This window comes from Myotis yumanensis, unplaced genomic scaffold (genome assembly GCF_028538775.1).
Source record: "Myotis yumanensis isolate MYYU_CA2020_CCGP unplaced genomic scaffold, mMyoYum1.0.hap1 SCAF_18, whole genome shotgun sequence".
Taxonomy (NCBI): Eukaryota; Metazoa; Chordata; class Mammalia; order Chiroptera; family Vespertilionidae; genus Myotis; species Myotis yumanensis.
Genome location: NW_027223769.1, coordinates 33640709 through 33657932, shown reverse-complemented (window position 1 = coordinate 33657932; position 17224 = coordinate 33640709). Strand labels below are relative to the sequence as shown.

Here is a 17224-nt window from a genome sequence, read left to right as displayed (position 1 = left end):
TTTCCAACTTGGTAAAGAGAACAGGATGGTGCCCATTCCTGAGACAGGTGTTATAGACAATAAAGCTAGAAGGCCCAGCCTCACCCCATCCTCCACCTTCACCCCACCCCACCCCACCGGTCAGCAGTGGCCCGGACTCTGTCCCCAGCACCAGACACAGGCCACGCAGCTCAGTAGCACAAGCTCCTCTTTATTAACCACCCTCCCTGGTCTGAATGTGCCCGAGTAGAAAAGAAACAGTAAAATGCCCCGGCAGGAGGGTCGGGGCTCCTGAGTTTGGGCCTGGAGGCCGGATTCCAGCCCCTTTCCCCGACGGATGCTGTGCAATGACTCCCTTACCTCCCTCCACCCCTGAAATCCAGCGTCAGGAGGCTGAGCGGCCATGCTGGCTGGGACACCCTCCCGGCTTTGTCAGGGATGGGTGCTGGTGGGCCTGGTGAGGTGCAGCAGGCTGGGCTGAGAGGAACCAGCAGAGGGGCTCCGGTCCCAGGGGCCAGGAGGTGAGGAGAGGCAGGTCCCCAGTGTGGGGGCTGGGCAGAGACCTATGGGGCCTCCCGCCAGCCTGTTTCCTAGATCTCACTGCCCTGACTGGTGGGCTGCTGGCCGGGGTTCCCATACCCGGCCCAGGACAGAGATTTGGGGCAGGGGGGGGCCAGGGAAATGCTGGGCGTTCCGGGCACGGGAAGCCCGATGGGAATGTGCAATGGGAGAAGGCCCTCACCGTGCCTGGGGCACAATCCAGGTGTGACCTCGGTGTGACTGGGTGGAGCTGAGGAAGTTGACAAGGGAGGGTTTGGCAGCCCGCCCCCTAATACTTATATGAGCAGGAGATTGAGCTACATAGACAAATGGGGTGGGGGGGGGGGTGAAGAAGGGATGGGATGGGGGAAGGGCAGACAGGATCCAGGTTGTAAGCTCCAGGCTGGCGGAGCTGCCTTCTCCTGCTGCCCAGTCCATGACAGCTTGGCGCCCTGCATGCCTCTGGGCTACCCCGTGAGGGACGGCAGGGGAGGCAGAGAGCAGCAGTCATCGGAGGAGAGAATAGCAGGCAGGTTCACCTTGACCCTGGCCAGCCCAGCCTGCACAGGTCCGGAAGGTCCCCAGCCTTCTCCATCACCCACTTTTGTGCCTCTGAAAAGAGGGGCCCATCTGGAATTTGAGAGAGAAGCACCCCCCTCTCCCCCCCGCCACGGGGAAAGCTAATGGAGGCGGAGTGGGAGGCGGAGTGCTCACAGCACCGAGGCACGGGACGGCCCCTGGTCCCCTGGCTGAGCCGGGTGGGCACCGTTTGTAAACATAAGACTTGGTGACGTCTGGGGATGGAGGAGGAGAGGGACGCCTGGACCCTGAGGTTTGGGGAGAGACACTCGGCGAGGCCCCAAAGCCTCGGGGAATGTCAGTCAGCCGCGGGAAAGAGGGCTGTGGGCTCACCGTGGGCCCAGGAGGGCGTGGGCGAGGCACGGACTCTACCTGCCTCTGTGCATCCGTGTGAATTCAGCGCTACCTTTGGGACTGGCCGGAGCCCAGAGGAAGCCACTGATGGCTGGTCTGCGGACAGACGGAGCAGAGCAGGCGTGAGTCCTGGGGAGGGAGCACAGCCCCTGCTCTGTGGAGAGGGCGCCCCTATTTCTCCAGAGGGAAGTCATGCTGCGGCCTTCTCCTGAGACCTGCTGTGCCTCTTCACCGTGGGCTTCAGGCCTGGAGGAGCTGAGAGCTGGAGGCAGCGGGGAGGCTCCTGTGGCCCCCGTCCCACCAGCCAGGGCCCCGCCAGGACGGGGGAGCAGGAAGGGAGCCGGTGTGTTCAATTCCCAGTCAGGCCACATGCCCGTGCTGCAGGCTCCAGACCGTGCGGCCCGATTTCAGCCCAGATCCGTCCCTGGAATCATCCCACCAGGAGAGGGGAATGATGCCCGAGTCAGCGTGGCCCCGCAGCTCTGAGATGGGTTCCTGGGTGCAAGGGAGGCCGTGGTTATGCCAACAGATCCACGAAGACGGCGTTGGCTGTGGTCTGGCCGAAGATGAAGGCTCCCAGGGTGACTAAGAGGACTCCGTAACTGACCAGCGCCCACCAGCTGTAGGCAGAGGGGGAGGCAGGCCTGTCAATCAACCCACCCGTGACTCTGCAGACTTCGATACACACACACACACATTCATCACCATAATCACCTATACCGGCGGTCGCCAACCTTTCGGACCTCACGGACCACCGACTGGCGACCACTGACCTAAACCACTTCTCCTGTGGGTAGAGCCCTTCCTACTTCGCAAGGACTTTTCATACAAAGGTGTGCGCTGCCAGGGGTATGACCCCGAATCCACAGGTAAGGAGACCAAGACCTAATGGGATGGACTGGTCATAGGAGGTCAAGGGCAGGACCAGGGTTAGAATGCGTGTCTCCTGACGGAAAGATGTTTCGGGGAAAAGCAGGCCACGGTGTGGGCCATTCCATTAAAACAAAATAAACAAAACAGCTCGGCCAGCGTGGCTCAGCTGCTGGGCGTTGACCTATGAACCATGAGGTTGCAGTTCGATTCCTAGTCATGGCACATGCCCGGGTTGTAGGCTCCATCCCCAGTAGGGGGCCTGCAGGAGGCAGTCGATCCATGATGTTCCTCTCCCATCGATGTTTCTTATCTCCCTCTCCCTCTCCCTTCCTCTCTCTCTAAAAATCAATAAAAACATATTTAAAAAACAAACGAAAAACACACAACTACACCCCAAACCCCACGTGTCTGTGTACACGTATTCACAGCCGTGTGCACACAGACAGGCACACATGCAGAGTCCGGGAGGGCGCAGACCCTGCTGGGACATGGAGCTGGGGCGGGGGAGGGTGGCATCTGGGCTGTGGGGGAGGAGGGATTCCACGCTTTTCTCTGAAGTCCTTCAGGAGTGCTCTCGCTGTCCTAACTAGCACATCACCCATTTTTAAAAAGGAATTTTAAAACACTCCCGTTTTTCAAAGTGGGCAAGTCTCCTGACCCTGTGACTCTAAGGCCCTCTCCAAGGCTCCCTCCCGTGTAGCGCCTCCCCTGAGGACAAGGCTGGCGCTGCTTTACCTGGCTGGCTTGACCTCCTCCATCTCTGACAGTTTGGCTTGAATGAGGCACAGCCCTGGAAGAGAAGAGGCGGCCCCGAGAGCTTGGCTGGGCCCCTTCCCCGGGCCCAGCTCCCCGCTTACCAAGAGGCAGCGGTGGCTGGAGAGAGGCCTGTTGGCTTTTCCAGATACTCCACCTCTGCACCCACACCCAGCCCGAGGCCTGGCATGGGCTCTCCCAGGGAGACGCCAGCACCCACAGGCACACCGTGAGCCGCCTGCAGCACTCGGAGCTAACGGGGCAGCACGCCCGGGCCCTTCCCGGTGATTGCTGAGCGGGACGTGGCCCCCTTGCTCCGCGCCGAGTGGCAGGGGCTGTCAGGGTGGAATAAGCTGGGTACAAGTGGCACTCATGGCTGGGCAGGTGGGACAGCTTCCCAGGGACCTGGTGGCAGACCCGTCTGACACTTAGGACTCCCGGCTTCTGGGTCAGGGTGCAGCCACAGACCCCACTGCCCTCTGGGGACTGACCAGCCACAGCCCTGACCGCCAGGGAGCCACAGAGACCTGAACGCGGGACTAGGGGTATAGGTTGAGGACCTAGACAGGCTTGGCGTTGGAAAGGTTGTGTCCTTTTAGCTGAGTTCACATCATGAACCTCCCATCTCCTCGTCAGGCAGTGGAGAGAACAGCATCTTCCTATCAGACGGTGCTTGGGCCCGGGTCAGCCCAGAGCCGGTGGTGGGTGACCACACAGGCTGATGGCTCCTCTCCCCCGCAGGTGAGCAAGGGAGGCGCTCTGGCCGGGAGGGAGGCAGTGCTGCGGGGGCGCCAGGGGTCCGCACCTGGGAAGACGAAGATGAAGCAGGCGGCCAGGCCTCCGATGACCGAGATGACCTTGCCGATGTCGGGGATGAAGAGTGCCAGCAGCAGGGTGAGCAGGAACCAGACCACCGTCTGCAGCACTCGCCGCCGCTGCTCCCGCCCCACATCCTCCTCCACGGGCATCTCCTGGTAGCGCAGCCACAGGCCTTCGACCACCGCCCTGCACACAGGGAGGGGCTCAGAGGCTCCCTGCTCGCAGTCCCCCCACCCTGCACACAGGGAGGGGCTCAGAGGCTCCCCTGCTCACAGTCCCCTAAACCCTGCACACACGGAGGGGCTCAGAGGCTCCCCTGCTCACAGTCCCCCCACCATGCACACAGGGAGGGGCTCAGAGGCTCCCCTGCTCACAGTCCCCTAAACCCTGCACACAGGGAGGGGCTCAGAGGCTCCCCTGCTCACAGTCCCCTAAACCCTGCACACAGGGAGGTGCTCAGAGGCTCCCCTGCTCACAGTCCCCCCACCATGCACACAGGGAGGTGCTCAGAGGCTCCCCTGCTCACAGTCCCCCCACCAGCTCCCAGAGCCAGACCCCTGACTGGGTGGATGGGGGCGAGCCTGTTCCTCTCTGTAAAGGGGCCCAGCAGCGATCTCGGGGCTGCCTGGGGACTGGATGGGGGTGAACGTGCAGGGCTTAGCGCCCTGCCTGGCCCAGGACGTGGTCACCGGGGAACCGCTTCTATTCTCCTGAAAGGGAAGGACCTGGGACACCCAGAAGGCTGGTGTTCAGGAAAGGATCTGGACTAGAGGTTCTAAGAGGACTCACAGAATGTTCTGGGGACCATGGGACCAGGGGGGGTGGGCAGGACCCGGCTGGGGGTAGGCACTGACTTTCCCCTGCGGGCTTCAGTTTCTCCTTCTACAAACAGGGTCCATACAAGGTCAAAGGACCACGGGATAAAGGGTTTTCAGGGGCCCCGAGGGCGCACCCCCGTGGCGGGGGCTCACCGGCCACAGAAGTGCAGGATGGAGTAGGAGGTGAGCACGCTCAGGATGATGAAGGCGCGCGCCACGGCCACGGCCACGTCGTTGGAGGGGTAGGACAGGAGCACGTCGGGGTCCACAGATGCTCCAAAGGTCAGGAAGCCACAGATGCCTGAGGGCAGGGATCAAAGGGCAGGGATCAAAGGGCCGGGAAGGCGCCACTCTGGCAGGGGAAGGCGCTGGGTGGGACATCAGACAGGGAGGGCGTTGGAGCAGCTCTGCAGGCTGAGGGTGGTGGGCTGGGGTCAGAGCCTCCTCCCCTGCCTTCTCATGGCTGCCCCCACTGCCACCTCTCTGATCTCACGCTGCCCGCACGTTCCTCTCAGAGCCAGCTCTTCATCCGACCACTCAGGCCTCGGCTCCATCTCCTCTCTCTAGAGACGCCTCCCCACCCGGCCTGCCCATAATCGCTCACCCCCAGCACTCTCACATCAGCCTATTTCCTTCACAGCCCACGTTCTCTTTGAATTCTTTCTTTACTTTTCTTTTCTTTTAAATATATTTTATTGATTTTTTACAGAGAGGAAGGGAAAGGGATAGAGAGTTAGAAACATCGATGAGAGAGAAACATCGATCAGCTGCCTCCTGCACGTGCCCCACCGGGGACGTGCTCGAAACCAAGGTACATGCCCTTGACTGGAATCGAACCTGGGACCCTTGCATCCGCAGGCCAACGCTCTATCCACTGAGCCAAACCGATGAGGGCTCCTTTTCTTTTTTAACTTATGATCTGCTTCTCCAAGCAGAACACGAGCCCCAGGAGGACAGGGCCTGCCTGGTTCCTGGCTGTGTCTTCAGAGGCAGAGGCCCCAGAACCGCCTGTGGAGGAATCACTGGGCCATCCTCCAGGTCTCCCAGCCCTGCTCCCTATCCCAGCCGTTCCCCACAGCACCCACAGCCATCTCTCACGGACACACCTGCCTGCGACACTTTCGCTCTGGCTCCCAGCAATCCTCCCGGCCCAAGGGGACCTGGCCCTGTCGCCCACCCCACCTGGCTCCACCCCAGCCACACACACCTTTCTTCGGTCCCTGCTCAGGGACTCGGCAGTTTCTGGTTCCTCTGCCTGAATGTTCTTTCTCTGCCCCTTCTGACTCTGACCCCGTCCCATCATGTGGGCCTCCCCGAATGCACCCCCTCAGAGAGAAGCCTTCTGTGAACCATCCCCCAAAGGCGCCCCTCCCAGTCCCACTCACATGTGCCCTGTTTCACTGTGGCCCTCAACTGTCTGAAATCCCGGATTCCTGCTTTTCTCTCGATAGACTCTCTCCTACTAGACCAGCAGTTCTCAACCTGTGGGTCGAGACCCCTTTGGGGGTCGAACGACCCTTTCACAGGGGTCGCCTAAGACCATCGGAAAACACATATAATTACATATTGTTTTTGTGATGAATCGCTATGCTTTAATTAGGTTCAATTTGTAACGATGAAAGTACATCCTGCATATCAGATATTTACATGACGATTCATAACAGTAGCAAAATTACAGTGATGAAGTAGCAACGAAAATAATTTTATGGTTGGGGGGTCACCACAGCATGAGGAACTGTTTTTAAGGCTCGCGGCATTAGGAAGGTTGAGAACCACTGTACTAGACCGTCCATTCCACGAGGGCGGGGCCAGGCCTACCTATCTCCACGGCTCCCCCATCTGAGAATAGTTCCTGGCACTTACCAGGCAGAGCTGCTGAATGAATGGATGAACCCGTTCCTCTCATTTGGGCAGGACACTTGTAGGCATTGGCCCAGGGCAGCCCCACTTCAAGCCAAGGCCGCCCCTGGGAAAGCTGGGCTGGAGCGCTGAGGGACGGAGGGAAGGCGGGAGCGCTCACCTGTGCCCATGTACACGGCGAGCGCTATGACCATGGCGGCCGTCACCACCCCGCCCCAGGTCTTCACCTCGGGCTGCCGCATGCTGTTGAAGATGGGCACGCTGCTCACGTGGCACTGTCAGGGCGAAGGTCACAGTTATCCTGGGGAAGTGACCTCGCCCCCCATTTCCAGAGGGAGGTACCTTGGAGACAAAGACCACAGGGACAAGGGGCAAATCCTGGGGTCCCCTCTCCATCCTTCCTCCCAGGATCCCCCATCCTGCCCGTGATGTGGGCTCCATCCCAGGGTGGGGAGTGAGCTAAGGGGGCCGCAGGGACCTGGCAACTGGCACCTGAAATCCAAAGCAGATGGTGGGCATGGCATTGAACACGGCCATCCAGGAAGCTGGCCTGTGGATGAACACAAGAACGTGCTGCCTGGGGACCCCACACAGCCACCAACTCCCCCCATCCCCCATGCCCTTACTCTTCCTCCAGCCAACCATGGCTTCCACCAGTGAGCCTTCTACACACTCCACCCACAGAAGTCTGGGAACGGGGAGAGGGCACATCTCCATTTCACAGGTCAGTAAACTGAGGCTCTGCAAGGCCCTCCTGGGACTGAAATCCAGAATTTCTGGCTCCTACACTGGGGCTTTTACTTTTTTTGGTTTGTTCCTTTCAAAAAAATGAAACTTCTTCTTTTTTTTTTTTTTAAATGACCAAATAGATCCATCCTCATGTAGAAGATACAGAAATTACAGAGAAGCACAAGTTGGAAAAATGTGTAGCTCCACCCTGGCAGGCTCCACAGCCTGAGGCCTCGTCTCACGTTGGCTCAGTGGTTGGGCGTTAGTGGCAAACTCTCTCCCGTCTCTGGTTCTCACTTCCCTTCAGCGGAGAGAGATGAGGACCGCTTGTTCCTACGATGACCGATGCGCCAAGCCCCGCTGAGCCGTAAGACGAGCACCTGTGTGACCTTTCGGTGTCTGACTCGGCACCTTCTGGGGCCCAAGCAGCCGATCCTCCCCCACGTGTCTCTTGGGGGTCCGCACCCACCTGGTCAGGATGTCCCCCGGGGTCATCTCCTTATCCGGCCAGATGTACTTGATGATAACGATGGCAGTGACGTACCAGGTGCCCACGACGCTCAGGAAGCTGCGGGAAGAATGGACGGAACTCCTTCCTGCCCAGCCCCAGCCGCCCTTTCTCTGCTCCCACCCCAGGGGCATCTACCCTTCGTTCTAGTGACCTCAAGTGTCTACTGAACAACCTGGGAGGCTATTTCCAGCAAAGACTCCAGAAATGCATGAGAAAGAAGTTTTGGAGAAACTGACTACAGCCAGGAGGGAGCTGGACCCCACAGGGGACCAGACTGGCATTTCTGACCATCAGGAAATGCACTGGCTCAGCTCCAGGGCTCGGAGGGCTGGGCTTCAATCAGAGCGGCCCACACGTGGCGAGGGCTGCAAGGAGGACCCTTGAGAACTAGGAGATACCAGAGGTAAAAGGGTTGGAGATACAAATACTGGAATGTCGACATGACAGGGGACCTTGGAGACAGCTCAGTGCGACCCTGCCGATTACGAAGGCGCAGGAAACAGCTTTTCAGACCCTGAGTCAGGCAGCCAGTCTCCTCCCTTCATAACAAGCTGCATAGAAGATGCTGCCTGGGTGACAATCCCAACTGATCAAAAATCCCATTCTCTCCGGGAAAGCTAAGGTCCAGGCCCGGAGGCTGCCTTTGCCCTCTGGTTGCCACCTGTCCCTTTGACAAGGACACTGAATATCCCACTGATGCTCAGAGCCACCGTCTCCCTTTGCTGTTGACAGAAAGTCTTCTGCTGGAACCCGTGCAAGCGCTGGCCGGCCAGCCTTGCCCGCTCTTGCCGCCCCAGGAAGGCATGGAGGTGGCATGGAGGACAGGGGTTCCCTGGCAGCCCTTGGGTTTCCAGGGTTCTGTCTGGCCCAGGTTGGGGTGAGGCCTCCGAACCTGGCATACTTCTGGAAGCCGATCTCCCTGGGGATGGAGAGGGGCAGGATGAAGAGGAAGGCGGTGAGGCTGATGGTAAACTTGCGGTCCGTGTACCAGGGGCTGCCACCGGCCCCCTCAGGCTCCTTTGCCAACACAGCTATGACTGCACAGGGAGGAAGGAGGGAACGTCAGGCCAGGCCACTGCAAGGTGCGGCCCTCCTGCTCCGCTGGGCCTCGGGGCTTCCATCTGTCTAATGGGCCCAGCAGCCGGGAGGAGGATTCCCAGGGGAAGGTGTTCCATGCCCTTTCCCTCCATCCCTAGGATTCCCAGGGCCAAGGGGGAGGGATGAGGTGGCCACAGAGGGAGCCTCACTTTTGTCCTGCTGGTCCCCAATGATGATGAGGAAGGCGATGCAGGTGCCAAAGGTGTAGATGGCAATGGACACCTCACACAGCACGCCCGTCAGCTTGCCACACACAGCCCACACCACCTCCTGATAGGTCCGCTCGTTGCTGGCCTGGGAGCAGTAGGCGAGGATGACGAGGCCGCTGATGATGAAAACCAGCATGCCCTGTGGGCAGGGGCAGAGCAGGAGGGTGTGGAAAAGGCCTGGCAGCAAAGGACAGCCTGGTTTTGCTCAGTATTTACGGGGCCAGTGCTCAAAGCTGGTTTGGCATAGAGACCTCATCTTGCAGGGCAATTTAAAAAAATATATTTTATTGATTTTTTTACAGAGAAGAAGGGAGAGGGACAGAGAGTTAGAAACATCGATCAGCTGCCTCCTGCACACCCCCTACTGGGGATGTGCCCGCAACCAAGGTACATGACCTTGACCAGAATCGAACCTGGGACCCTTCACTCCGCAGGCCGACGCTCTATCCACTGAGCCAAACTGGTCAGGGCATTGCAGGGCAATTTTAGTAGATTACTGGAGACTTGAGATTTTCTTTAGAAACAAAAGAAGCGTTGTAGAAAATTTCAAACACACACAAAAGTAGAAAGAATGGCATAATGGACCCCCATGTCCTTATCACTCAGCTTCAAAAATGATCAATTCATGCCCAATCCTGTTTCATCTATTCTTTCACCCACTCTGGATTAACATTTTTTAAAAAACGTTCTCTCTCTTTCGTAAAAATATTTTTTTATTTATATTTAAGAGAGAGAAAGGGAGGGACGGGGAACGCCGGGCAGGCTGGGGCGGCCCGGGCCGTGGGGACAGAAAAAAAAGAAAGAAAGAGAAAGGGAGAGGACTAGAGAGATAGAAACATCGATAAGAAGCCCCCTACTGCCCTAACCAGTTTGGCTCAGTGGATAGAGCATCAGCCTGCGGACTGAAAGGTCCCAGGTTCGATTCTGGCCAAGGGCATGTACCTTGGTTGCGAGCACATCCCCAGTAGGAGGTGTGCAAGAGGCAGCTGATCGATGTTTCTCTCTATCCCTCTCTTCCTCTCTGTAAAAAATCAATAAAATATATTAAAAAAAAAAAAGAAGCCCCCTACTGGGGTCAAGCTTGCAAGCTGGTCACATGCCCTGACCGGGAGTCAATTCAGCGACCTCTTGATTCATAGGTCGATGCTCAACCACTGAGCCACACGGGCCGGGCTCTGGATTATTTTGAAGAAAACACAAGTTCTCATATCACTTCATCAGTACTATTTCATGTAGTTCTAAAAGATAAGGGCCACTTTTAAAAACATAACCACGAGACTGTTAAGTATGCAACTGATGTCAAATTTCCCCGATTGCTCGCAAGGCTTTTGAAGCCTCCTCTGGGCTCAGAGGAAAGAATGCTGCGATAGATGGGTAACATCTGCCCTGCGTGAGGGTGGGGAGAGTGGTAGCTCTAATCACCCCTCATCCAGAGTCTCCCCTTTGAGGCAAAGAGGCCAGACTCCCCAGGTGAACTGCATTCCTGTCCACTCGGCCGCACACTCACCATCTGCAGGGTGACGCCCGCGGCCACGCCCCCGGCGGTGCTGAAGGCTGCTGGGAAGTTGAGCAGTCCCGCCCCCAGGCAGGCGTTGACTACAATGAAGATGGCCCCAAACGAGGACGTGGTGCCTCTGCTCAGACTTTCAGGAGAGGCCTCCCCCTCACTCTTCGGGTCCGAGTCCACACAGGGACTCTGCAGCAGACGGGCCCGCTCCCCAGCATCCGTGCTGAAGCCCCACTCGCCAAGGTCACTGTTGATGCTGACCTGGGCCATGGCCCCGACAGCCCTCTTCCGGCCGGGTCTGCAGATTCTGCCTCACCACCACATCCCCTGTTCAGAGCTGTTCTCCCAGGAGGCCTGTGGGCTCTGGCTCTTCTCAGCCTAGACAGGAAAGGCAGGTACTGCTGTTATGCCAAGGTGGGCACAGAAAGGTAAAACGACTTCCTCCAGATCAGATGGCTGGGACTGGAACCCGGGTGCACCTGTGTGCAGAATACTGCACTGGGAGCAATAGTGTGGGGTGGCAGAGACAGAAATAGGTCCGAGGCAAATCCTGCTTGCTTCAGGCTTACAGACCCATGGGGTATATAAGACAAACATAACACAGAGGGGTAGTAACCTGCCAGCATTAGAGAGAGGCCATGTATGGGCAGGAGTGTCATGGACATATCTCATTCCATCCTTACGACAGGGGTCATGGGGCTTGGAGAGATCAAATCAGTGATCCAGGGTCACATGTTAGCAAGTTGCAGAGTAGGGTTTGGATACCGATCTGTCTGCCTTCCCAGCCTGTTTCCACACCGCGGGGTTCCAAGAGCAGCCCTCACTCAGAACCAGCACACGGCCCTCCAGCACAGAGTCTGGATTCTCCATAGCTTCTGAAGTCCTTCAAAAGTCAGGCCAACTCTCACTCATCTCCCACATGACTCACCTAACTACTGCCCACCCTAGAGCCATCCCCTCTGATGCCCTCAACATGCCAGGGGTTAGAATGGCAAAGGAGGCCCCCTGGGTAGTAGTCAGATGGTTCCCACTGCTCCTCCTGATCCAACAAAGTCGGGAATGGTACACTCGCAAGAGGGAGAAAGGAAGGTGATGATGCTCTTAGACATCGGTCACCACGCATGCAACCAAGACACCAGCCCCAGAGGAAGTATCCCTCTGCTGGCTCCAACTCCAGAAAGACCAGCCAGGGGACACCCATCCAGCCACTCGGCCAAAAAATCAGAGCAGTGAGTAGCAGAGGGAGAGTCTTGGGCTCCCAGACTCCCAGCAGAGCTCCAGACAGAGCCCCGCAAAGCTAGTGCTGCCAGAGCTGTGACCTCCCTCTCAGCCCTGCTCACGTCTCAGAACAGGGGTGTAAGATCGCTCAGCCGTCCCTCCCCCCAGTTACTCAGCTCCATCCTCCCCGGCTTACCTGCTGTTCCCACCTGATAAGGGCTACGGTGGAGGGGGTGCTGCTCCTTACAGCTCCTTCTCCCCAAACGCCTGGGATCCGATTCTCCTCACTTCTCTCTCTCTGGCCCCAATTTCTTCTTTTCTCTTTGCTAAAGGTCCGCCGTCAGCAGAGTGATGAGTTTGAGCTGTTTTGTGCTGGTCAGCAAATAGAGGCGAGCTGAGCCGCTCGGACTCTAAGTCGTAGAAGGGAGCACCAGGTCAATCAGGTAAACAGGCGCACGGAGGGAAGACGCTGGGCTAAAGTCACAGCGGGCAGCCGGCAGAACCAGAACTAGGAGCCTGGCGCCCTCGGGGAGCTGGCATCACTGCAGGAGGCCCCTCGGTTCCCAAGCGGAGCGGGACCCCACTCCAGCCCGCGGTTGGATCCCCGAAATAGGAGAGGTGGGCTCACTGGGAGGTGGACCAGGGCGCACCCCGCGCGGAGGGGATGGCCCCAGGCATGCAGTGAGGCGAGTGGGCTGCTGTGGGGTAAACTGGGCGGAGGCACCGAGATTTGATCCGGGCCTAGGACTGGGTGGAGACTGGGCAGGGACCGGCCAACCGAGGGCGGCCGTGGGACCAAGGACGCCGGGCTTCCGATCGCCCTGCGGGGAGTGGGCAGGGCTCTGCTGCGATCGGGGGTTTGGGTACCCCAGGACCCAAAGCTCCCACCCTCCAGCTTTTCTACTTTCAGCCACCTACCCACGGTACCTCATGTCCCAGCCGGCTGGGGAGACACGTGAACAGAGGTCACGTGACAGTCGGGCTACGGAGCGCGGGGCACTCTGGGAGTTGTAGTTTCCGCAGGTAGTCTCCCCGGTATGTGTGCACTGTTCTGGTTTGCTTAACTGGTCACTTGTTGAAGGCTGTCTGAGCTGTTTGCAGGTTTTAAAAGTAATCGTTTTTTATTTTTGAGCTTTATGCACTTTATCCTAAAATCTATTCTTTAAAAATGTCCAATACACCTGGCAGCCGTGGCTCAATGGTTGTGCATTGACCTATGAATCAGGAGGTCATGGCTCAATTCTGGTCCCAGGCACTTGCAGGGATTGTGGGCTGGATTCCCCGTGTGGGCGTGTAGGTGGGCAGCCAATCAATGTTTCTCTCTCATCATTGATTTTTCTCTCTCCCTCTCCATTCCTCTCCGAAATAAATAAAAAATATATTAGAAAATAAAAGAAATTGAAAAAAAAGTCCAATACAGTGGTTTTTAGTATATTCATAGTTTTGCAACCCTAACCATTATCCAATTTCAGCATTGTTATCACTCCCCCCACCAACACACCCTGTAACCATTAGTAGTCAAACACCCCCCAACCCCCATTTCCTCTCCCCCAAGCCACTGGCACCACTAACCTACTTGGTGTTTTGGATGAGCTATTATCAAGTTTCATCCATGTTGGAGCATATTGGCACTGCATTCCGTTTTATTACTAAACTAGAGGCCTGGTGCACGACATTCGTGCACTGGGAGGGGGGGGGGGTCCCTCAGTCCAGCCTGAACCCTCTTACAGTCTGGGACCCCTCAGAGGATGTCTGACTGATGGCTTAGGACTGCTCCTCGCCTAAGCCATCAGGCAGACATCCCCTGAGGGGTCCTTAGCACTGCTGCTGAGGCAGGAGAGGCTCCCGCCACCACCACTGCGCTTGCCAGCCGTGAGCCCGGCTTCTGGCTGAGCAGCCCTCCCGCTGTGGGAGCGCACTGACCACCAAGGGGCAGCTCATGTGCTGAGTGTCTGCCCCCTGGTGGTCAGTATGTGTCATAGCAAGCAGTCATTCCCCCATTCAGTCAATTTACATATTGGGGAGAGTGGGCCTACTCCCCTGAGGGCGCAGGTCGGGTTGAGGGACCCCCCTCCCCAGTTCATGAATTTTGTGCACCAGGCCTCTAGTATAGGATAATATTCCATGCTATGGCTATACTACATTTTATTTATCCATCAGTTGATTGGACATTAGATATGTTTCCACTTTTGGGCTACTGTGAATAATGCCGCTATGAACACTCATGGACAAGTGTTTGTGTGGATGTGTGCTTTCTTTTGTCTTGGGTAAGTGTATAGAGTGGAATTGCCAGGTCAGACGGTAAGCCTATGTTTAACTTTTTGAGAATTACTGGACTGTTTTCCAAAGCAGCTCCACTATTTTACATTCCTATCAACATTGTGTGAGGGGTCCAATTTCTCCACATCCTTGGTGACCCTTATTATATTCTGTCCTTTTCATTACAGTCATCCTAGTGGGTGTGAGGTGATTCCCATTATGGTTTTTATTTGCATTTTCCGGATGACTAATGATTATAGCATCTTTTCATGTGCTTTTTGGCCATTAGTGTGTCTTTGGAGAAATGTCTATTCAGATACTTTTCCCAGTTATTAGTTGGATTATTTTTCTTTTTATTCTTGAAGTGTGTTCTTTATATATTCTGGATACAAATTCTCAAGATTTAAAAAATTTCTCTGGCTGGTGTGATGTACACCAAAAGCTGGTGGGTTCCATTCCCCGTCAGGGCACATACCCAGCTTGTGGGTTCCATCCCTGGTTGGGGCACGTGCAGGGAGCAACCAATTGATGTTTTCTCTCATGTTGCTATTTCTTTCTCTCTCTCTCCCTTCCCTCCTTCCTCTGAAATCAATTAAAAAATTTTAAGATTAAAAACATTGATTTTAGAGAGGGACTTGTTCCACTTATTTATATGTTGTTTGACTCTTGTACATATGTGCCCTGACTGGGGCTTGAACCCACAACCTTGGCATATCTGGACAACTTTAACTAAATGAGCTACCCGGCCAGGGCTTCTCGAGTTTTATAAGATTATCATTTAAAAAAATAAAAAAATTATCTTCTATTTATTAGATGCAAACCAATAATTTCTATGAAAAAAACTTCCACAGCCCATAAGGAAAAAGGTTAAAAAAATTCTCAAGCTGGTTGAGTGAGCTGGACTTTGATCATGTAGATGGAAGCCTGAGGCAGTTTAGTCCAATGGCTGGTCAACGGATCAGGTGTTTCTGAACCTCCTAGAAAATTTTCTCTTTTTATTATTAAAAGAACAAAATGACTCCCAAACCTTATCTCAGACATAGAGTCAGAATGTCCAGAGATAAGGCTAGGGAAACAATATTTTTTTAAAATCCAGATTTGGAAACTATTCTACTCTGAACTATAATAAACAGAGGCATGCCTGCTCAGCGTGGCTCAGTGGTTGAGCATCAACCTCTGAACCAGGAGGTCACGGTTCAATTCCTGGTCAGGGCACATGCCCAGGTTGTGGGCTCAGTCCTCAGTGGGGGGCATGCAGGAGGCAGCCGATCAATGATTCTCTCTCATCATTGATGTTTCCATCTCTCTCCCTCTCCCTTCCTCTCTGAAATCAATAAATATGTATTTAAAAAAGAAAACAAACAAAAAAGAGAGGCTATTCTGAGCAAATTACCTCCTTCATCGAGTGGATGAACATGAGCATATTCGACCCAGACTAGAAAACTAGGCTAGGGTTGAAGGCAAACAGTCTGAACTGCTGAGAAAAACATACCCCACGTGACTGCGTTTGGTGAGGAAAGGGACTTAGTCCAGGGTGAGCTGGCAATACCTGTGGTTAAAAATAACGAGGTCAGCAGGGTGGTCAGGTTCCCTTTCCTGCTGTCTTGGTGGCCAACTTTCAACCATGTGGTTCCATCAGGGAGACTTAAAGCAGCTTCTCCTAACCTGGGCAGTCAGTCCCTGAATGGAGCAGCCGAATAACATGCTGTTTTAAGATACTTTCCCAGACATTCAGTCAAAGTCCATTCCAGGAAGCTCACTTACTTATCCATTTACCACCTTGGTGTATTCGTTCCCAACAGGGGCACAGAAGAGCTGGGGTCAGGAACAAGCCTGCTGTGCACCATGCCCCTCAGGGAGTGAGCAACAAGAGGGAACAAGCAAGCTAAGCCTGCTGCCCTCTCCTCGAGGCATGACCTCTGCTCCATTGCCAGCCTGGCCCGCCTTGAATGGCTCCCACCACTAAGCAGAAGGGGACAGCGTAACCTTGATGCCAAGCAGGTGCCATTGCTCCATGTCTGCTAAAGAGTAGATGACTTTATGGTAGAGGTTGCAAATTGGTGACCTATTGTTTGCATCTTGCCTGTACATCATTAAAAAAATTGAATCAGGCCAGGCCAGCGTAGCTCAGTGGTTGTTGACCTATGAACTAGGAGGCCACGGTTCAATTCCCAGTTGGGGCACATGCCCGTGTTGCAGGCTCGATCTCCAGTATGGGGGAGTGCAGGAGGCAGCCAATCTATCTCACCATTGATGTTTCTATTTCTTTCTCCCTCTCCTTTCCTCTCTGAAATCATTAAAAAAATATTTTTAAAAAGTTGAATCAGTTGCCAACTTTTAAGCATCAATAGATGTTCCAGAAAAGTAGGATTGTGGTCCAGCTGATATGGCTCAATGGTTGAGTGTTGACCTATGAACCAGGAGGTCATGGTTCAATTCCCGGTTGGGGTCCATGTTTCAGGTTCAATTCCCTGCACCAAAAGGTCACCGGTTCAGTTCCTAGTCACGGCACATACCCAGGTTGGGGTTTCGGTCTCCATATGGAAGACAGCTGATCGATGTTTCTCTTTCACATGGATGTTTCCCTCCCTCTCCCCTTCTTTCTCTCTGAATTCAGTAAAAACATATATAAAATAAAACAGGATTTGTGTTATTTGAAAAATGGAAGACGTGCCATCCTGGACTTGCATTCTCACAGCACCTCTCACTTCCCTATTTCTCATTACTGGGGATGAGGGTCTGTCCCCAGTGATCACCTTACATCCAGGTGGCATCACTTTTAACTTTACCTTCATTGTTTAGATTACCTACCTCACTCCCAGAGCTATGTGAAGCTGCCACCTCCCCTCCATCTCCTCCGCTCCCTGCTGACACCCACAGATCCTTTGAGGTACTCCACTTGCCCCCCACGGTCCAATGGATCATATGTACATTTCCAACATCTTTGGACTAGACAAGCTGAGTGAGAGCAAGACAAGGATGTGGCTTTAGTTTACATTCAGAACAGCTCACACACCCATTGGCTCATGGTCAGCTGGACATGACTTCAGAGTTCCGGGATATACACCCACTTCTGCCCTTCCCTCCCATTAAAGAGAAAATATAACATAGTCGATAG

The 17224-nt window shown here is 55.0% G+C and overlaps 1 protein-coding gene across 3 annotated transcripts; it reads right to left on the bottom strand.

Annotated features, from left to right (window-relative positions):
- Window positions 1–170: 170 nt before the first annotated feature.
- On the bottom strand, window positions 171–12811 carry SLC38A7 (solute carrier family 38 member 7). 3 transcript variants are annotated; one of them, XM_070398256.1, is made up of 12 exons: window positions 12775–12811; window positions 12044–12257; window positions 10630–11007; window positions 9063–9261; window positions 8708–8852; window positions 7774–7872; window positions 7068–7125; window positions 6736–6850; window positions 4869–5016; window positions 3884–4083; window positions 3061–3115; window positions 171–2072 (listed from the first exon to the last, which is right to left on the bottom strand). In XM_070398256.1, the coding sequence occupies exons 3-12, from the start codon at window positions 10897–10899 to the stop codon at window positions 1970–1972; spliced, it is 1392 nt and encodes a 463-aa protein (XP_070254357.1). In that variant the 5' UTR covers window positions 10900–11007; window positions 12044–12257; window positions 12775–12811; the 3' UTR covers window positions 171–1969. The 3 variants fall into 3 exon arrangements, with proteins under 3 accessions (XP_070254357.1, XP_070254356.1, XP_070254358.1); XM_070398255.1 differs by having other exon boundaries at window positions 12766–12803; XM_070398257.1 differs by having other exon boundaries at window positions 12057–12257; window positions 12766–12803.
- Between the last annotated feature and the right edge of the window lie 4413 nt (window positions 12812–17224).